At 37.7% G+C, this 22,983-nt stretch overlaps 1 protein-coding gene across 1 annotated transcript; it reads right to left on the bottom strand.

The window, feature by feature from the left end:
- Positions 1-391: 391 nt before the first annotated feature.
- LOC117411265 (rho guanine nucleotide exchange factor 33-like) lies at positions 392-22,366 on the bottom strand. The gene is given in 13 exon segments (XM_059025932.1): positions 392-4,096; positions 6,722-6,867; positions 7,235-7,943; positions 10,374-10,522; positions 11,188-11,276; positions 11,728-11,806; positions 12,824-12,940; positions 12,943-12,956; positions 15,285-15,403; positions 15,528-15,649; positions 15,732-15,896; positions 19,178-19,221; positions 20,303-22,366. Coding segments are annotated over 13 exon segments (1,899 nt in total). The 5' UTR covers positions 20,313-22,366; the 3' UTR covers positions 392-3,960.
- Between the last annotated feature and the right edge of the window lie 617 nt (positions 22,367-22,983).

The raw sequence follows: 22,983 nt of genomic DNA, 5'->3' as shown, positions 1-22,983 counted from the left end.
ATGTTCTATACAGTGTGACATTGGGCATCTGTGTTTGAAAATGGACTGTATTTCAATTCTTACTTTTACAATGTTGATGCTTTTACTTTTGCATTTCATTGGTTCTGTATGGCTGTCCAGAATAAACCCCAGTTAAAAATAATATGCTGAACACTAAAAAAGTGCACTAGTATTTTCTGTGTTTATATAATATGTGAATCACAAAACAATGTTTATGGATTGCAGCTATTTTTAATGCAGTCACAAGATCCTTTTTTGGGGTAAATCTGCATTTCGTTCCATATAATTTGGGCTTGAATTGAACTTGTGTTTATATTTTATTTAATTTTTTCTGCTCCCCTGTCTGATGTCTGTGGCATGTGAATACAATCTATATAGATCCATGCTGATGTTTCATACAGAAAAAAAAAAAAAAAAAAACATCAGTTGGAATGCATCACTGGGTCAGACAACTTTCAGTGGCACTAATTCATAACTTTTAGACAAGCAAACATTCTGTATGTAGTAATACAAAAGAACATGTGGCCATATTGAGAAACAATGCAGGTGTTATTTCCTTTATACCAGTAAGCCCTAACAAAATGTGCTATTTTTTAACCCTTTGCTGCCCAGTGTCTATTTGACATTGAGAGAATAGTTATTAAATAGGTATGGGAACATACCCAGGGCAGTAAAGGATTACAACATGGCCTAAGTTAAGCCCGACAAAAGTTTTGACATTGTGTCATTTTCATTGTCTTTGTCGAAAACATTGAAAGATCTCTCTAACTAAACTGAATACACTTGGGTAGGGAGCAGAGAAGCCAAGATCACATGCCTGTACAGCTATGGACAAAAGTTTTGCATCGCCCTATAGAATTAACAAATGTGTCTCCAGGTCATCATTATGAAGGGTCTGTCCAAAATGATAATTCCTGAAAGATCCTGTAATTAAAAAGAAAAATAATAATAGGTCGCTGTTTTGTTTTTTGTAATGTCATTGGTAGCTGAAGTATTTGGTGTTCTTTAATTGTCTTCACAGACTGCACTTTGAATAGTAATGTTTAATACTGAAGACATGTCTGCTAATACAATACCACAACCTTCGAGTGCTGCAAAGTGTTGCTTATTTAGTATCCAAGTATAGTGTCAACATTGGCAATGGTTAAACACTTGTGTCCGCATTCCTTAACTGTTTGCTCCTACCACAGGTACAAAGATCTAAGTTGTATGTACAGATTCACAAATAATTTTAACCAGATTATTATTTTAATAAATTTCAATTGAGCGGTCACAGTACCACTGTGGGAAAGCATGTAAGTGATTGAAGTGTATGTTAGACTTTTAATGTTGGTCTTATTTCCTAAAAAACACAGCACTGAAAAGAAAGAAATATATCTGCATAAGAGTATCTAGTGTAGCTTCCATTATGTCTTGGGTAATTACCATAAAGTGCATTTTAATGTCAACTGTATGTTGATTTCCCCTTTGCCTTTATCAGAAACAGTGCTTTAAATAGCTCTGCAGCAAACAGTGATACACAACAGGTAAACCAGGTCTCTTCTAACACCTGTACAATTGCTTATGGTTTCAATGCAGTCACCTCCAAGGTGTCTGAATGCGTGATAATTTTACCCTGTGCCAGATGCATGCCAGTTTCATTAGCTACCAAAATGTGCCTTTTTATTACACCCATCATTTTATTTTTTTATGGTTTTCCAGGTGGGGATGCATTTAACCACTCGAGTGCCAGGTCGTGTTTAAGAAAGGACCCAGCAATCGCTGAGGGTTTAAAACGTACTGGCGACCAAACCTTGTCAGTTTAAAAACAAAACATGAAATTAAAAAAAAAAAAAAAGTGAATTGTACATAACTTCAGTTTAAATTTATTTGTGTATATATGTACTTGCCTTTTGCTTTATTGGCATGATTATTTGCTATGATTAACTGTAAAAGCTATGTGACTGACCGAGATAAAAGAACAAAGTGGTAATCTACTGGCACACCTAACCTTTACCTGTGTACCTAACTGTGTCTGTAGATGATCTTTGTATTCTATGTTAGTAACAGTATTCATTTTGCATTAAAAAATGGAAACATGACTCACCATTGTTTTTGGCATTAAAATGTGTTCTACAAACTGAAAGCAGGTGTATCCTCATGACTAAATATCCAGTTTGCTTAAGTGTGATTGAAACATAAAAAAAAAAAAAAGATTTATCTTTTTGCCTTACCTAAATAGTGTTTTATGGGTACAGGTTTCCCCAAATCATGAAATTACATTGCTACCATCTTAAATACTGTACATTGCACCATGAGGTCAAATCTATTAAACTCCTTCTTAGTACTGTACCTAGTCACGTGAGATGCCATACTGTAGGTCACATAATCAATGCTATTAGACCTTTAGTGAGTAGCAGCACAGGAGGCCATTACTTTAGGTACTGGGATGCAGCAGCAGCAGCTGCAGTATGTGACATACCTGCATAGTTAATAAAAACTAACAATCACCCAAAATAGCTTCAACACAGGGAAAAGGGGGAACAGTGATAATTTAGCTAGTGCTTCGTGCGAATAAGAGATGAGAAAATGCAACACTTTAAACCAACTAGAGCACAGACCAGTGTGTAAGTAATATGGTGGGTTAGACTATTTATTAGATTTATTTAAATGGCATCACTGACGTGTACTATAAAAGCTGTATCTGGCAGTGTCAGTCACAATGGGCGAGACAGACTGTCGACGAAGGCTTTCAGTTGGCAGGTGCTTTGACATCCAAGTTTCTACTATTTAGTCAGCTTTTTTAGTTAACTAAACCGATATACACCCCTATTTTTTTAAAGGCATTAGAGGTGGTAATCATTAAGCAATTGTCCTGTATCCCTGAAGAATCTGAATTTCTTGCAGACTTGTCTCATTAAATCAGTGCAGTCCTTGTTAACAGTGTTATGGTAGGGGTTTCCTTTTTGTCTTGTTACATTTCATAATTTTCTATAGCAATGCAGACGTAGCCCTAACATTAAGTACGGCATGAACAGAGTGCTTCAAATCAGGTCGCCAAATGTGACCTTCAATTTTAATATAACCAGTAGATTTGACCACAAAGTTGCCACGCCATTTACAGGATATACAACAGAACTTCGGTTCTGTAATAAAGGCTTTCTGCTTAACTGTCTGTTTCCATAGTAACGCGCACCAGCCAGAAGTTATCATTCCGATTTTTTCTGAACTGTCTACAGTTCGGAAGAGATTCCTCTCACCCCAACATCAACAAGGGATGAAAGGAGTGTTGAGGTGTCTGTGCTGCCTTACGGCACAGACAGGGGGTTTAAAATAACTGCACAGGTTTTTAAAAATTCTCAGTGTGAGTGCTGCAATGCTACAGGCCATTGAGTTTCCCTGACTTGCTCGGTGATCAGCTTAGACAGCACGGGAAATTAAAAAACATTTGCTCAAAATATATCTTATTTACCCGAATAAAACGTCAAAGAAACTGAAGCAACAACCACATCTATTTGCATTTGGATTTGAACAAATCTGCATCTGGACAAACATGAAAATGAGCTAACAAAGTGTACGTATTTTAGCCAGTAATTGAAAAATAAAGAAATGTGTTCACTTCCCTGGCATTTGATTAATATAGTTCTATGTATATAGTTCCCTGGCATTTTATGTATATAAGTCACTCACTGGCACTTTATGCACACAGAAAACAGTTCCCTGGCATTTAATGTATATTGTTCCCTGGAATTTTATGTACTTTTCTGGCACATTGATTGTATATAGTTCCCCGTCCACAATTTAAAGATAATTTAAAAAAAAAAACACCCAAAGCATGCAAAAGCAAAAGTCTCCTCATATTATCCCCATTTTAAAATGTTGGCCACCATAAATGTTAACTTGGCCACCAGGTTTTGAAAGCTAGTGGCCAAAGTGATTTGTCCCACCCTGGGCATGATTGTAACTTGGGTGAGCTGTTCCTCAGACTGCAGTTCCCTTATCCAGATCTCCGCTACGAGAAGGTTGAGGTGTCTTTGTTAATTCTTGATGAGAAATGGCTGCCTGCTTCGCTGTTGGTTTCTCATTCCCCTTTTCTTTGCCTTCTGAACTGCTTGATCTAAAACCAGAAATGTAAGAACTTCTCAAGAGTAATTGTTGTGGAGTAACTTCCTGGCGATTTTTGTAGTAGGGTATTGTCATATTTTTTAAATGTATTTATTTATTTTTTTTAACATTATCCAGCCCTAAGGGGTATGTATGTATACAGACACACACACACACACCCACACACACAAAGGGTCTAGGAATAAGAATACGAAGAATATGCTCAAAAGAAAGTGACTATGTAAAACAAAGAAATGTATTAAAAACAAATGTTAAAAAAGGATACAAAGAAAGAATTATAGAAATGGAGTTAAGAAAAGTGGATAAACTAAAGAGATGATCTACTAGATTATAAAAATAGAGATAGAAAGGTCAAGAGAGTCCCATTAGTGACTTACTCTAAACTTTTGCCTAATATTTCTAAGATAGTTTGGAAACACTTGCAGATTCTACATAATTCAGAAAAATTGAAAAAAGTATTTCTTAAGGCCCCAGTTGTAGCTGATATTTTAGTTCACAGTAAACATAAAAGAATAATTGACAGAATAGGTTCTACAAATACTTTTAATAGTACATGTAAAGTGTGTAAATACATGGACAAAAGTAAAAATATAATTAAACATAAGAACAACACATATCCACTAAAAACTAATACCTACTGTAAAAATAGCAATGCTGTTTATGGAATAGCTTGTGAAAAATGTGATGAAATAAAATATGTTGGAGAGACTGGAACAACGTTATATAAAATAATTCAGAACCACCTTTCATTAATTAGAAATAAGAAAATTAGGACATGACATAAATGATGTAAAGTTTGTAGTATTAGAACAGCTAAAATTAGACAATGTGACATACAGAAGAATAAAAGAAAGTAAATGGATAAATAGACTGAACACGATTATGCCAGCGGGACTCAACAGAAAATAATAAACTAATTAACTCCAATAAATATATAAAATTTAAATAAATAAACAAACAAACAAAATTCATTAAAAGGTTGTGCATGCTGATGTGCTGGGGAGGCCAAATCAAGGCTGATCCTCAGAGCCAGCATTGCATGATAATATAAATATAAGTTTATATAAACTAATGGTAATTAGAATTAATTCAGATTTAAAGATAGAAGTAAAAATTATGTCACAATATATTGAACACCATTACACCATGTAAGAATATATATATATATATATATATATATATATATATATATATATATATAAAACATATAATATTCATTTTCATCCTCATAAAATTTGGAATTATGCCTACAAACTGTTATTATGGAAGTTGTCCCATAGGGTATATTTGCAAAAATGAACTAGTGCCCAATGAATTGAATCCTAGGTAGGTCCACTTGTGCAATTTTACTAATTTTATGGTCATTTTTACTTCCTTGCTTTTAATTTCATCACATCATAATGATTGTGGCAGGGCGAATGCCCTGCACAGGTGGGAATTAGTGTTGGTATAATTTGTATGTGGAAATGGGTTTATTGTGTGTCTTTTTGGAGTTGATTTGTGTGATTAAATTATTGTTTACAGACAGGCACTCGATTGAGATTTGCTGCCTGCTAGGCTTGGTTGAGGGGAAGGGCAGCAAGTGATTGGCAGTGCTGGTCCTCAATCAGCAGGTGGGCGGGTCTTGACCAAGTGTCTGTCAGTTTAAAAATATCCGGTGGAGATCGCTCAGGGCGACTGTAACTCCATGCAACAGAGGGGAGCTGCGTATATTCGGGAGAGGGTCCGCTCTGCAGGAACGACAGCTACGCAACCCTGAAACTGCAAGCGGTGCTTGTGAAGGCAATGCCCAGCCAAGGCCGTATGAAGCAGCAGGAGTCGTCTTATGAATACCGGCTCATAAGTAGGTTAGTTTAGGGGATAGTGATCCCAAGTAATGTATAGTGAGGGTTACGTAGTGTAGCCGGTTCCTGGAGCGGGACGCCTCGTTTATAAGGCTAGCGCTCGCCCTGTGTGGCACCTTTTATTTGTAGTTTTTGTACTGTGTTTTATTTTGCCTTTTGTACAGCCTGCTGTATGTGTCCTCTGTGCGCTACCATCGTTGGTAGCATCACATGACCTGTTTATTTACTTTCTTTTTATATTAATAAATCCTGCACGCCTGTGCTGGCGTTTCAACTCCACCTCCCATGTCTCTCTGTATTGCTTAAGCAGCGGTTATCCACACACGTGACACGAGCACCCGGTCACAATGATAAACAACATATGGAAGACTGAAGTTCTTTAAAGATGTTAATCATTAAAAAAAAATATGCGAATTAAGGGCCTATGTAGGATTCAATACACATGGAAAAAATAAGAATGTGGCAATAGACAAGTCCATTTCTACAAATATACCACAGTAAATATATGTATTTTTGGCTGTCACTTAAACCATTGTCCTTTACTGACTAATTGACACCGAAATGCACTTGAGACACTGACCCAGCCATTGAGTGAAACAAAGAGAGAAACTACTAGTGTTGAAACTGATTGGGATAAATGGGTTAACATGACATTCCCAATAAGAGGCGAAGGTGGCTAATGTATTGCGCACAGCATGGATGATTACCAGGGGCCTGTTCAGATAACAGAAGGTTTGTAAAATTAACATTGAGAGTGGATTTACTGTACTTACTTTTTCTTGAACAATTTCCGGAAAGAGCTTCTAAACCCCCCTTTCTGCTCTTGCTTCCTGTTTCGTCCACTGAACCCTGTCTGGACGTTTTCTTGTGCTCTGCTTTTCAATTCTAACACTCCACTCCTGGTCAAGGCACAAGTCTCCTGCCAAGAGTTTGATTCAGTATTTATCTTTACTTTCTCTGCATGCAAAAAGCCAAATTATTCATGTTCTGAATGTATTAACCTTGCCTACTACAAACATGAATGTCTCAAGTCATACAGAAAGATGGATTCAATAAACGAAAAAACTTTATAACATGCAATATTTTCCTGTCCTATGGCACTAGTCCATTAAACTCACATGGATACTCCTTAAACCTGACACTACATTCATGCCAAACTCTTATCTTAAAATCTATAATAATCAATGGCTTCAAAATCAAAAATCAAAAGAGGTAAAAATAAGTCAAGTAAATCTATAAGCCTATAACAAAAAATAAATTACATTTTTGAAGGGTAAACAATTTACCTTGTCTGATTCCCCCCTTGATGATTCTTCTTGAGCAGCTGCTCGGTTTTTGCTCTCCCATTTCTGATGCGGGTTAAGGCTCCTCTGGGGTTTTTGTGCAGCCGGCCCCTTGGCGGCAGCCGTCTCCAGCTTGGTGTGCTGGCTGCCTCCACTGCCGTTACTCTGCAGGCTGTTACCAGGCGCAGTCTTAAGGTTGTCAGCGTCAGACGCGGTGCAGGTGCTTTCCAGCTGGAGACCGTTCAGTGACTTGCTTTTCCTCGTGTGCCTGTAGGAACCTGGGTCCTCTGGGGAGAAGCGAGTCCTCCCTGACTTATGGTAGTCCAACACGCACGACTCACTGGTGTAGTTCTTGGTGCTGATGAAGGTGATGTCCAGGCTGGAGTCCAAGGAGGCGGTGGAGCAGTTATCAAAGAGAGACGCGTTCTGTAGAGACTCCCTGTCTTCTTCATACAGGCTCTCCAGGCCCAGCGCCTCCTCCCGGAGAAGGATGCTGTCATAATCGGCAATGCTCTTGCTGCTGGCCTGGGGGCTGGAGGAGGATCTATTGCAGGCCAGGTGCTTCAGGGAGCCGCTCTCTAGCTCAGTCTCAGGGATGACCTGCAGAGGGGGCGATCTCGACCTCCTCTCTGTGTCAGGTCTACAAAACGCCCCTTGGTTGAAACACTCGCCTTTGTCACATTTCCTGCTGTCTGACAGCCAGTCATGCGGTCTTGTGCACTAGATTTGTTCCTGTAGCTTTTGCTTGCTTCTCTTTACCTGGGTTATCCTTTGTCTGTTAGAGGGAAATAAATGCAAGTAACAACATTGTAAAACAAACTGTAAACTATACTGTAAAGCAAACCATTTTAAAATGCACAAATCGGTGCAACCCACTTATCGATCAAGAAAACTGAAGCTCAGCAGGCCAATCGGCTCTTTTCACCTGCCAAACCTGAGCAACAAATGTTGACAAACTATTAAACCCAGAAAGCGAGGCCCAGTTGGCTACCCTCAGCCTGGCCTCATTAAATGGCTATGGCCCCTGTGGCCCCTGTGTGTGTGTGCCTTTATTTTATAGCAAGAAAAATATGTTGTGGGGGCCTTACTTTACCCCAAAGAATTAACTACAAAACAAAGGAAGCCAAACAGCAGTTCAAGTTAAACGTTGTTTTGTTTATTCCCAAAATAAATAGTACATAAAGTTGACACCGCATTTTATTAATTTTTTTCCCCATTCCTTGCCATTGCCATTTCTTCACAGTGAACAGGGGCCATCGACACGTTTTAATAAATTAATAACATGAGGAAGCAAAAGAAAACTGAAATTTTACTTTAAACACTTCAAATAAAACAAACGTGGAAGTGGTGTTGTAAAATGAAGGGGAAAAAACTCACCTGTTTAGTTCGCGTTTATTACATTCCACATCACAGAAAATCGCAATATATAATATAAAAAATCTATATAAAAATCACTACACAACATTTCCAGCAAGTTGGGCACTGTTTAAGCAAGGCATTTCAGAATGACGTGCTTGCCTTTTACTGTCCCATTAGATTCTGACTCAACGCATTTTTGACCCAGATGGCCTTCCGTAGAGATCACTATGTGTGTGCGCGTATAATCTGGTTTGTTTAGTTTCTGCTGTCTAAAACTTTTAAACAGAGGCTTAAGAGCTGCTGTGTTGATCCTGTATTTTGTTGTATATATTAAGCTCACATATCACACGGAGCCACAGAGCTCTTATTCATTTTTTAACTGTCACGTAACTTCTGGTGAGGTGGTAAATAAGTGCAAGGTATTTTTGTCATTTCTAGTGAATACGAACATCTGATTTTTTTTTTTTTTTTTTTTTTTTTTTTTTTTTTTTTTAGTAGTCGCCAATTAATTTTACCCTGTTTTTCTCCCAATTTGAAATGTCCAATTGTATTTAGGCTCAGCTCACCGCTACCACCCCTGCGCTGGCTCGGGAGCGGCGAAGACGAACACACTCCGAAACGTGTGCTGTCAGCTGACCGCTTCTTTTCACTCTGCAGGCCCACCATGCAGCCAAACCAGAGCTACAGTGTCGGAGGACAACGCAGCTGGGTAGCTTACAGGCAAGCCTGCAGGAGCCCGTCCAGTCTACAGGGGTCGCAGGTGTGTGGTGAGCCAAGGACACCCTGGTCGACCTAGCCCCCCCCCCCCCGGCGACGCTCGGCTAATTGTGCTCCGCTCCCCCGGGAGCTCCTGTCCATGGTCGGCAGTGGAATAGCCTGGACTCGAACCGGCGACGTCCAGGCTATAGGGTGCATCCTTGAACATCTGATTTTTGTATCTGAATACATGTTACAAAATATTTGTTCAAATATTCGGATATTTGTCCCATCATTAATAAAAGGTGGCTAGTGTATATATTTTTTAAACAATCTGAATTCATTATGAAAAAATACTGAAAATCCATATTTTAGATGCTAATAGTAGGTAAAGTCACTCAGATTTGTTTTCATGCAATTTTTTTTGGTTTGTAACAATCAACCGACCACTAACATTAAAGCAGAGCTAGGAGTGAATGTGGTTCCTATATCCTCAGACTGAACCCCAGTCCATGGAGAAGCCAATAGTCTTGCATAGCTGTTTTAATGAAGACCTAACAATAACAAAAAAACCATGCTGGAGATTCTCCTCCTACTTATCCACTCCACACACTCTCCTCCGTTCACGCTGGACCTACTGCCTTCACTGAACCATCTTCCTAAACAAAAATGTGACAATCATTCAATCAACCACCATCTGGCCACGTTCCACACTCAACCACTCACTCTCAAACAATTCATCATTCAATCCAACAATCACCGACCATGTGGATGTGCAAAAATTGGTCATCTTGGTTGCAGGCTGTCCCTTCACCAAGATGGCTGGCAGCCACCAAGACTTTATTAACACACACGTGCACCCAAGCGTAGAGCCTCTGCTCTACCACAGTCTAATTTCGATAAATGAGGTAATGGATTCAAACCATGTGATATGCTGACTGTGTGACATGGAAGTCCTAGAGACCAGGGTGGATACAATGGAGGTGGGCGGGGTAACTGAAATGGCTTATTTAATGATTCTTTTCCAGAGATCTACTTAAGAAAACATTTGTAAACATGCAGTTTGTAAAATACAAAGTAGTATCACCTCTTTAAGTCTTTCATGTCCTGAGTCAGCAGGGCTTCATTATGCTGAAGCAGGTGACTGCTCTGGCACAGGAAGGATTGAAGCTGCTGGATACAGATCAGTAACAGGTGGTAATCAGGGTGCTCTGGATCAGTGTGTTTCAACAAGTTCTGAAACAGGAACACAAGGTTTAGACAGATTGCTGTACATTATGACAGTATCTGGGCTAAACTGACTGTTCATGTTTTAGTTTAATAATTGGCTCGTTGCCTTAAATAGCTTAAGCAGCTGTTTCAGTGTGATAGATGATTAGTCATTATGCATATACTTAAGGGTACTGCACTTTCCACAATAAAATTCATTTTTTTTCACCTCAGTAGCGAAAATTTTTGGACGACTTCTCCATTTATTTGTGCTTCTATTTTTTCAATACAGATTCCATTCCCATTGCATTAGTGAAGTCTTCATTCAATCCAAACAAATGTTGTTTCATATACACCTATTTGTTGCATGTTTTTCCCACGCAATCCTTTTGTGCCCTGATACTAAATGAAATTGAGCTATTTCATGTATCCATAATAAAATGAATAATCTTACATTAAAAAGGGTCCCAGATTTCAGTGTTCATACATAACTGCTGTGAAGACTGGATCAGGCCTAATTGACCATATTCACAAAGTATTTACCACTCTGCTAAATTAACCGGTTTAAAAAAACAAATAAATAAATAAACAATGTTAAAATGTCGCGGTTTAGATTTTCGCTTTACAAAAAAGGGGTGCAGACCTAGCAATGTGAAGTGTTTGGATAACTCCAGTGCTCCTGGAATCCCTACCTGTAATAGTGAAAGGTATTCTGGGACACGGCGCACTGGCTGTAGGAGCAGCGAGTGCAGGGAAGGTTGATGCTCATCCCCTGGGGCCTCTCCCTGTAACAGGGTCAGAAGAAGCTTCTATTATCTGCACCCATCTAGCAAAAACTCTATTTCTATGAAGTGATGTCATCTGAGTGGCTTTTCTGCCTGGTGGTTTTGGGAGCTTTAATTCTCTGGTAAATGGCAGAAATACTGAGGCAATACATTGTTATTATTTTTTCTATACTGTAAAGCAGTGCCCTGAAGGGACAGTTTAATTTCTTTCTATTTTAGAACATTTAGGTGTCAGAATCACATGGGCAATTACTGTGGAAGGTCAGAAAACCATCAAAGTGTTCTATGGGGTTAAAGAGGGCAAGTGATTTTCAATGAAATGTGTTCCGGATGCTTAGTGCTCTCTGTGCTTGAACCATCAAGTATATACTGTAGTACTGACTTTAACATTCACAATGTCTCAGTGGAATGACCATTCCTCAAAAAGGCTTGCGGTTTTATGGGAACTGGAGCAGGACATGCTCACAACAGAAAGGCATTCAGGCAACTCCTTCAGATACGCAACATAGTAATCAAGGAAATCACTCTGAAAAGGAAATTAGCAGGAATTAGCAAAATAATCAGAATACAGTATGCAGCAACCCTCCCAATTTGAACAATTTTACGTGTGCTTGCTTTCCATAAGGTACAGGTCTGTCATTATTTCATTTTAAACTGCCCCTCTAATATCTTCCTGAATCCGGATCAAGGAATCTGTTATGGTCCTGAAAATACACTGGTTATGTTTTCTTACTTCTTATTGCATTTAGGGTTCCCACCTCTGACTTACAAAAAACCGGGACACCAAAGTCACTTTGCACAAAAATAAATAAATAAATAAATAAATAAATAAATAAATAAATAAATCATATACTTTGACATTTAACGTCCCGGGAAGTCTTACAGATTTCCCAGGACAGCTGCCTTTAAAAGAGAACAATCCAGGCAAAACCAGAACGGGTGGCACCCCTAATTGCATTGCTCATCATGACGTCAGAATTTGGGAATAGATACAAATTGCACTGCAACCATTTTGTTCCAGGCACTCTAGATAGGTACAGTACAGTACAGTGTGACTTTACCATGTGAGCTACTCATGGGACCCTACTAATGAGTTTATTGAAGGAGAAAATTTGCATTAAACTTAAACAGAGCTTATAATGCTAATAAAAAAAAACAACTTACTAGTACTGAACTTTTCACTGAAGGATCGTAATGCTTACTGTATGTTGTAAGGTATAGTACAGGTGGTATCCCTGTTGTTACTTTTCAATTAGAGTGTAATAACCATTACCTCTTAGACCATTTATAAATGTCCAGGAATTAAACAAACACCTAAAAACAGTAACTGCTGTTTCCCAAAAAATCAGCTTACAAGTAACTTGTCAGAGCTGTTTGAGAAAGTTTTTGTTTCTTAACTAAAGACAGCTACATTACTGTATTCAAGTGTCTGACTGGCCAGACAGTCTACATGTGTATAATAAAACAAACAAATGAAATGTCTGGTAAGTAAGCATTGAGACAACCGTGTAACCAACAGACCAATTGTAAACGATGGGCATACCTCCTTGCTGGTTAACTTCATAAATATATCCCCCATGATGCCCTGCCACTGGCATTTCAACACTCGGTCTTGCAGGATGCGAAGCAAGTCCAGATGCTGCTGAATAAGGAATTGCAGAGAACTGAAAAAGAGTCTAATTTAAAAAAAGAAACAAACATATATCTATATAAAACATATAATCGATCGTGTTTTCTTTTGTAATCACAACTTGTCCCTTGAGGGTGAAAACATAAAAATAAAAACACACAGATTTTATATTTTACTGTGTTTTTTATACAAGTTATATAAATTGTGTCAATTGTGTCAATTATCATAAATATGATGGACAAATTCAAATTAGACATGTTCCACCATCTGATCTTGATATTATTTATCATCATGCATATAGTTAGATCATATGCTGTTAGTAGATGTGCACACATTTCACTTGGTCACAAGTTGTGCAGATGCTTATCAATGCAATGCTTGATGATAGCCCTCCATCATGCCTGTTTCTTTCACAGCAATTTAAAACATGAGATACAGATATATACAGTGCCTTGCATAAGTATTCACCCCCCTTGGACTTTTCCACATTCTGTAGTGTTACAACCTGGAATTAAAATGGATTTAATTGGGATTTTTACCATTTGATTTACACAACATACTTAACACTTTGAAGGTGCAAAATATTTTTTATTGTGACACAAAAGTGAATTAAACAAAAAAAAAAGATATTTGTTGGTTGCATAAGTATTCACCCCCCTTGGTAGAAGCACCTTTGGCAGCAATTACAGCTGTGAGTCTTTTTGGGTAAGTCTCTACCAGCTTTGCACATCTGGATCCTGCAATTTTTGCCCATTCTTCTTGGCAAAATTGCTCAAGCTCTGTCAAGTTGGATGGGGACCGTTGGTGAACAGCAATTTTCAAGTCTTGCCACAGATTCTCAATCGGATTGAGGTCTGGGTTTTGACTGGGCCATTCTAAGACATTCAGGTTCTTGTTTTTAAACCACTCCAGTGTAGCTTTGGCTGTGTGTTTAGGGTCATTGTCCTGCTGGAAGGTGAACCGCCGCCCCAGTCCCAGGTCTCTTGCAGACTGAAACAGGTTTTCTTCTAGAATTTCCCTGTATTTGGCTCCATCCATCTTGCCCTCAGTCCTGACCAGTTTCCCAGTCCCTGCCGATGAAAAGCATCGGCAGGGACTAGCGTTTTTTTTGCACTAAGGCCAAAAAGTTCAATTTTGGTCTCATCAGACCAGAGAACCTTTTTCCACATGTTTGCTGTGTCTCCCACATGCTTTTTGGCAAAATCCAAACAGGATTTGATATGGGCTTTCTTCTCGCCACTCTTCCATAAAGCCCAGCTTTGTGGAGCGTCCGGGTTATAGTTGTCCCATGGACGGTTTCTCCCATCTCAGCTTTCTCCCATCTCTCCAGCTCCTTCAGAGTTACCATTGGCCTCTTGGTTGCTTCTCTGACTAATGCCCTCCTTATCTGGTCACTGAGTTTTGGTGGGGCCTTCTCTAGGCAGAGTAGCGGTTGTGCCATATTCTTTCCATTTTTTAATAATGGATTTAACGGTGCTCCGGGGATGTTCAAAGTTTGGAATATTTTTTTATAACCCAACCCTGATTGGTGCTTCTCCAGAACTTTATCCTGGGCTTGTTTTGATAGCTCCTTGGTCTTCATGGTGCTGTTTGTTTAGATATGCTCTCTAACAAACTCTGGGGCCTTCCAGAAACAGGTGTATTTAATCTGAGATCATGTGACACTTTAATTGCACACAGGTGGACTCCATTCAACTAATTATGTGACTTCTGAAGGCAATTGGTTGCACCAGAGCTTATTTAGGGGTGTCACAGCAAAGGGGGTGAATACTTATGCAATCAAGACTTTTCAGTTTTTTATTTGTAAATAATTTTGAAAAATATGTAGATTTTTTTCCTCACTTCGACATTATGGACTATTTTGTGTAGATCAGTGACAAAAAATCCTAATTAAATCCATTTTAATTCCAGGTTGTAACACTACAAAATGTGGAAAAGTCCAAGGGGGGTGAATACTTATGCAAGGCACTGTATATATTACGGCTAGGGCAAATTACTATGCCTTTATAGGATGACGGCAGAGCCATTTAGGATGTATTAGGTCAACCAAATTAAAAAAGACCATTACAACTTAATATCTAACCCTAAACAGTTCAAAGCAACTAACACAGGCTATATATTATATATATATATATATATATATATATATATATATATATATATATATATATATATATATATATATATATATATATATATATATATATTTTTTTTTTTTAAACTAAAATATTATTTGCTCTTATACAGTATATTGGAGAAATGGCACCAGACCCCACCACCACAAGACCCTAGTTAAAAGCTATCTAAATGTGGGGTTCATGATTCTTAAAGGTTTGAGATTATTGAAACTGAAACTGTAAAATGTGTAAATTACCTTTTTGAACAGCAGGATTGTTGGGTAAACTTGCAAAATAGTGCTGTATCACATTGAGTTCCACCTGGTTTGATAAACACTGACTGCTTTCTGTTAGACCATCCTCTCTGTGGCTTTTTCTGAAGGATCCATTAGAAAATAAATTAATGAATACATTGTTTAATGAATGAATCATTCAAAAAATTAAATTACATAAAATTTCTGGCTCTGTAAAGGATTATATGGTGTTTCAGACTTGATTACCTATGTAATGATGAAAGGACTTCTCTTTCCATCTTTATCTGGAAGAGTTTTAAGTTCTTCTGCATCTCTCTCTGCCTGTAGTTGGTCTTGTTAATCCGTGACAAGGCCCTGCTGAGCTCCTCCTTTAAAAAATGAAAGATACAAATCACATACTCCATCCATCCACCTACCAGCATCTACCCCAGCATGGTCCTGAGAATGTACCTTAAAAGTGTTAAATGAATTCTTAATCCCCATGAGTTTTTCATCCATTTTGTTCTGACAGAACTTCATCTTCTCCTCCAGGCTGTGATCCCCTTGCTGGATATTGGACAGCTCCTGCATGGTCCCCAGAAAGTCACACTTCAGCTCAGCAGCCAGTGCCTGCAACTGTTGTATTCATGTTATTGTGTGATATTAAACCTTAAATTATCATCGCAGAGTAAATCAACTGCTGTTGCACTGGAGAGGAGTTGTATTTTAGTATATATAGATCAGCCAAAGTCTCTTAATAGAAGAGCCAGTGCCATCAGTACCACTTTGGATCAAGTTTCCTTTTACCTTCCTGACAATACACTGCTGTGCACTAGCTGGTGCGGGTGCTTACTAATATAAAAACACCTGATGATCTAGTCACTACATACTGTATGTCTAAGACATGCAACTGGAACTGAAGACCAGGCCCTAAACTCATAGTCAAAACACCTGTCAGAAATAAAAATAAAACAATATTTGAATAATAAGAATGATTCAAAGTTAAAGGTAAAATAATAAGAAAAAGAAGGAGGGTGAGGAAGAGGAAGAAGAGGAAGAGGAAGAAGAAGAAGAAGATAATTTAACATAAAGCTACTTACTCTTCAACCTAGTATGGTACCAGGAATTGTTTTTAAAATACAAGAAAAACATTTTAGTTATAATATATGGCACACATGTGATTTACATAGTAAATATTATTACCTCTCGTGCACTTCAATAGGGAATGGAAGATCATGAGAGGAAAGATTTATGGAATTGTTTATCTAAATCCACTTTAATAACTCCAGGAATTCTCCAGCAGCATTGACAACACATGTCCACCACTGAGGGCTCAAGTAACCCTACAGAGAGCAACCACATGCAGGACAAATAAATAAGCATATGGTACAGAAAAATCTACAGCGGGGTTCCCTTTATGAACTGTGAGCTCCCCCCTCTTGTAAACACTTCCCATGTGGTTCTGATTGCTCTCCTACAAAATAAATGCACACAGAGGCCCCCCACACACATACCTCTCTCAGGTATTATTAGTAATATGCCAAAACTATTAATATGACATTCTCAATAAAGAAACCTACCGAAATAATTACAATACAAGCCCTGAACAATTAAATAGAAGAGGTATAACTTCCTAAAACAGGGAACTGTCATTTTGTCTATGACAACAGTAGAGCAGAGGTGCATTGCACATAACATGGCTGGTTACCAGGGTTGCTGTTTGAGGTTTTTGTAAAATCAGATAGCCAAGATTTTATTGTAAATGTGTCTGTATCTCAGCCGACTACTCTGGATAATATTATTATAATCTGTAAAATAATAAACAAACAGTTTTTAAATAAAAATAAAATGCCTTAAACCTGTTTACTGTCTATTAAAAACAAAGTGCAGTAAAACTTAGTACAAACATAGTTAGGGAATGGTCAACCATGCTAAAGATCAGAAAATGTGTAGTTTAAGCTTGGGAAAAGCATGAGAAACAGCATCATAATGGATGGTTTATAAAGGATTCTTCAGGTACAGATCCTTCAAAAGAAGGGGCAGCATTCAGTTTTACACAAAGGCGATGTTGTTGCCATTGCCATTATTCAATTTAATCGTAAGGGATGATGAGCGAATAAGTTAATGTGGAAAACCACTACATTCAGAATGCAGCCTGAATGTGAAAGACACTTAACAGTAGGAAGGAGTCATGTGAATAGCATTATGTAGCGCCCAACTTTAAACAGATGTACCATTCTAACAGCCAAGCAAGGTCTCTTCTTCTATTATAGCTTAACCCTTTTCACACCAACTTTTTTTTCTTTATTGTGATGTTTGGAGCACCAGGGAATTCCTCTGAATTTCATTATCTGTCTTTTTTAGGGCAAATCCAAAGATAAAAGTGGAGAGATGGTTGATGCAATCTAGGGGTGAGGGTTCCTAGTGCTATAACATTCTCCAGTACAACCCCAGCTGGTTATAGGTTGATCACAAAATCAGATGTTTGTCTACTTCACGTTCGTCTCCTTAAAGAGTAAGTAGCAGGGTTCCGAAAAATATAGCAGTACACGTCCCCACATGTTTAAACAACAGTCAAAATGTCCGCTTTCGTGCACTGATAGTGTAAGGATTATTGCCCACATTGTCAAACAGATAACATAGCAATAACGATTCATGATGTGGTACGGAACAGAAAAGCCAGAGCAATTGTAGTTATGCAGTGATTCAGACGACAGATCTCAAACCCCAGTGCACTAGAGTGGACATTTTGAAAAGAGCTTTGAAACAGACTTTAAAGTTATAAGTGTAAAAAGTTGTCAGGATGTTAACAATGAAAACAATTACAGGTACGTTATTTAAACAGGTGTAGCAACACGTGGGGACGTGTAACCCTATATTTTTCGGAACCCTGCTACTTACACTTATAACTTTATGGAAATATGTACCAATAGTAAATCAGTTTCTACAAAGCTCAAAAGACAATCCCAATGCACTATCAATTACTCAGACATCTAGTTTAATACAGTGAACTCCTCTAATGTGGACACCTTGGGACAAGGCATTTTGTCCACATTAAACAGCTGTCAACAAGAACAGATTGCAAGAGAAAAAGACTAACTGAAAAATAATTAGCTCACTGGTTCCAATTAGAAATACAGCTGGTATACTGGGTAGTTAAAACTGTAACACAAAAAAACACCAAGAACCCTATACAGTACCGCTATACAGAGATGTGATTAAAGTACAGTACAATACACAGTATTTTTCAGCATCACATGATACATTGGGAACATTAAAATGTATATATGCTAGTGTGGTTGTTAAGTGGATAAATCAGTGCATGTATTCACATTAAAGGGAATGATCACATGCAGTCATGTTTGTGTTGCATGATAGTAATCACAGTTCTCACATCTGATGAAATAAAGAACAAAGAAGCCAGGGTGTTGGCCATATTAATTTGAGCTGCACACAGACACTATTTACACCCTTAAAGCACAGCCCTTTGTATACCAAGGTTATGAAAACCACCATGTCTAAATAAGTCTAAAGAAGGGGACGTCAATAATCTAAGCTGTTTAGATCTGTTCAGTGCCTGTTACAATAGGGATTTTTGTTTAATTCTTTAAGCCACCTATTCTGATTTGAACAAGGTTTAACGGGGCAAAAGTCAAGTGAATTCCTTAACCACTGTACAACAGTATTATACCCTTTGAACGAGTAGGTCTAGAGCTCATATCTCGTTACCTTTACTCACCAGCAAGGGTTAGTGGTATAATTAACTAGATACCACAAACAGATGGCATGCACATTAGCATGTTAGTTAAAACCGAAACCTTTGTTTCACAATCGTCGCCACACATAAAAATGATACAGTTCGAATGCGTTTGGCTATAGTGTTCTGGTAATTCGGGAAGTAAAATGCACACATTTACCTGAGCGATCTGTGAATTCACCTCCCCAGTTCCGGCTTCACTTACTGGGAAATGAAAACAGGAAGTAATTAGACGTTTGTTGTGCTTTTGAAGAAAAGTAAACAGGACGCCATTATAAATCAAGGTGCCTCCCTAGAATGAGCTCCAGTTACTGTTTCAGGTGGTGGTGCCTTCTGACTACAGTAAACAAGCATGTCTTTAATTACTTCTAGCTTCACACAAAAAGGGAAGACATTGTTTAATAAAGCTAGGAGAATTCTAGTAACTGGCCATTTACTTTATATAGCATTTGATATAAAGAATATAAATATGAATTAGAAAAAATTTAAGGAGGCATACTGACAACCACTGTTAGCAGATACATACACTAGAGAATTCCATAAGGTAGACATCATAGTGTATGCATTTGAAGGTAATTAAGACATTCATACCTTATCATCTTTTAAGAACAAATCAATAAATTATTAATGTAGAAATTACAGCAGGTCTCCTAGAATGTTATCCATTTTAGTCAAAGTCTTCACCAAGTATTAATTTGGCTTTTTCTCTAAAGTTTAAAATCTTAAAACAGAAATAATATTTTCCATTGAGTAATGCATCAATTAACTTAAAAATTAAGTGCCCGCTAGGGATGAACTAACTAAGGGTTTATTATGAATATCATATTATTATTATTATTATTATTATTATTATTATTATTATTATTATTATTATTATTATTATTATTATTATTATATACTTAATATAAAGAAAAGCCTGGCTGCTATTATGGTGAAGAACAGAAATCAATCAAAATACTAAAAAGCTACTCCATCAACAATTAATCCAAGGGGACATAAAAGTACATATTTAAAAAGTGCATATGTCACTTAAGAGTTTATCCATGCCTGTAAACCCTTATATGAACTGACCAACAGCAAATACTTTAACTCATTAATTAATAAGACATGTCTTCCACAATAAAATTTAGTTCAATATAGTTCTATATAGCGTCATGGTTAGGCTTGACAAGACTACAGAGATAGAATTACAACCATTACAGAGACACAACCTTTCTCAAGTGAAAAAAGGTATGAACCTGCATTTTAAGGTGTACGTACTGTAAATAAATCAATTGCATTTTACCTTTTTCCATGGCTCTCCACTTTAGCCTCCACAGCCCTTTGTTTGGCAAAGTTACTGTCTTCTTCACTGTAGAACTTGAAGCACTCAGCTTGATCTCGCTTACATCCCATGTGAGTGATGATGTATCATACAAAAAGAGCTGTTGTTTTACTATAAATAATGCTTGAACGGATCGGTCTCCCTCTGGCTGGAGTACTTTCTTAAGTCTTTTCATTTACACTATTCAGTGAGCTCAGTCCTCAGCCCACAGACTGTACAATATGCCTTAAGGCACTGTAGATACATTTAGAATTATGATTGATGTATTCTCCATTTTATTTTAAGCCGCATTATGTTACCGTTTGACAAAAAACCTAGTCATAAAAGCTTGGATAACACAAATGTATTTAACTTAGTCTGTAAGTGTTATGTGATTAGCTAAGGTTTTAAAATCAATTTTCCTATCCTTGATTCTGTGTCCATTCCACAGCCCCCTTTATCTTTTCAAGGCTTGCCAATGACAGTTGTAACTAATTGTTTATTTTGAGGTTTATGGGACACTTAAGGAAATTAATTGTTACAACTCAAAGAGTTGTACCCGCTGTGAAATGTTTTAATAAAATTAAGTCTGATTAAATTGGGTCTTATGTGTTTTATTTAAATATCTCTTGGTATCCCCTAAATTGTTTTCCAGCACTGTAAGTTCATGGGTTCTCCTACACAAGTCATAACTACTCTAATTATTGGAATCCAAACGTTCCTTCAGACAATCAGAGTGGTACGCAGCTGTATCCAATCAATCATATTATTGTTATTATTGACATTACAACATTTCTGCAAGCAGGTACACCAACCCTGTCTGCTGGCAGTGTGGGCAAATATACAACTTGGCAAGCCAAGGCTATTAGTCTTCAAACCATGTTTCCTGCATTAATGAACTAACTTAAACTAACTTATGCTGCCAGTTACATAATATGGATCTGATTAGTGTCACAAGTTTGAGCCTTGTGCCCAACATTCAGCAGCAATGAAGAATCAAGACCAAATAAAAAAAACAAGTGTTTTCTGTGTTTATCTGTTTAAAATCTGAACACGATGTTTGTTTTAAATGGAAGGTTATTTAATTCTCACAAATCAGGGCCTATCGGTAAACATGCCCCCGTTCCTCACGTAACCCTGACAACTTGAAGTAATTGCCCTTTCCTCTTTATGCTCTGTTCTTGCCAGCCTTTAATATATTTTCTTTTATTGTGTATAGTAAAGTACCCTTTTCACTGCACACCCAATCTAAAGCCCCTTTTACACTGGCACTCCTACACAGGTCCCAACCCGGGTTCCTGCTATCCGGGTCACAATCCTGCGTAGTGTGAAACCCCATACCTGGGTCATACCCAGTTTGACCCGGGTCCCAGCGACCCACCTCAGGATGTGGGGTGACACGCTTTGACCCGGATTGAGTGAGACAAAATGCATGATGGCGGTTTGTAAGCTGACAAAATAACAAACAGCCACGCCTGCGTGGAGGTTTCACTTCCACAAGGAACATTTCTGTTTATTGTATTTAGCCATGTTTTCGTTGACTGAGACACAGCGTGAGCCAGATTGCAGCAGGGATGAAGAAACATTTGCTTTAATCAACATTTGGGCTGACGGTTCAATCCAGAGAAGCTTGGATGGAAGCGTCCATAACAAGCTGCTTCCGGGGCATTGATACGCACGTTAAGTATTTACTTCTATCACCCAGGTCGACCCTGCTTTATGAAAAGCAGTGTGAAATCTGCGTATATGATATGTCGGGGGAAGGCAGTGTTTAAGATAAGAACCTATGCAATAGTCAGCGTGCCCGCAAACAGCCAAATAAGATCAATTTATGCCCGTGCCCAAATTACTGTGAGGACCACTGATCTAGTAACTTCTGTAGACTAAAGGCTTGTGGTATCGTACTAACTGGAACAAATATGAAAAATCCCAAAATGTATTGCCAACTTTTATTAAATTGAACTATTCATAAAATTCACCAAAAATTATATTAAGTGATTTGAAATCTTCTGGGAGGGAAGAAAAAAAAACGTGTCAAAACCAGTTTCATCCTTACTCAACATAGGCCTATTTTATACAAATAATAATAATAATAATAATAATAATAATAATAATAATTCCAGTACGACTTTCCGGTGTCTACTTTCAGCCTCTTCCACAGATTTTTAAAATGTGCTCCTGTACCTGGCCGCTTCTCAGTGAAGACAGCTTTAAATATAATGACTTTAATTAAGTTACTAGGGCATTCATGTTCTAATGTATAAGGCTACAAAAATGCCTGGTATTGGAAGATATAAAGGCATCTATCAATGAAAAAACATACATAAATAGTTCAGGTAAACGGAGTAGTTCAAACTTCAAATTAAATTCAATAAGTTGCTATTTAATTACAGTAAAAACATTTGAGATTAAACAACAAAATGATCTGTTATCTTTATTGTTTTGCTTATTTGAGAATACTCTTGTGCAGCACAGCTGAAATGTTATGTTATACTTTGGTATGCGACAGTCCACACAGAATAAGCTTATGACATGTGGTGATACTGCAGGACAGAATAAACTGGCGACAATGCGATTGGCAACAAGAACCTTCAACGGCAATAATAAGGGGTATACATATAACATTTTCGCAGTCAGTTATATATCATGCCACTTTCTGAACT

This window comes from Acipenser ruthenus, chromosome 6, assembly GCF_902713425.1.
Source record: "Acipenser ruthenus chromosome 6, fAciRut3.2 maternal haplotype, whole genome shotgun sequence".
Classification (NCBI taxonomy): Eukaryota; Metazoa; Chordata; class Actinopteri; order Acipenseriformes; family Acipenseridae; genus Acipenser; species Acipenser ruthenus.
This window is presented reverse-complemented; position numbering and strand designations above follow the sequence as displayed.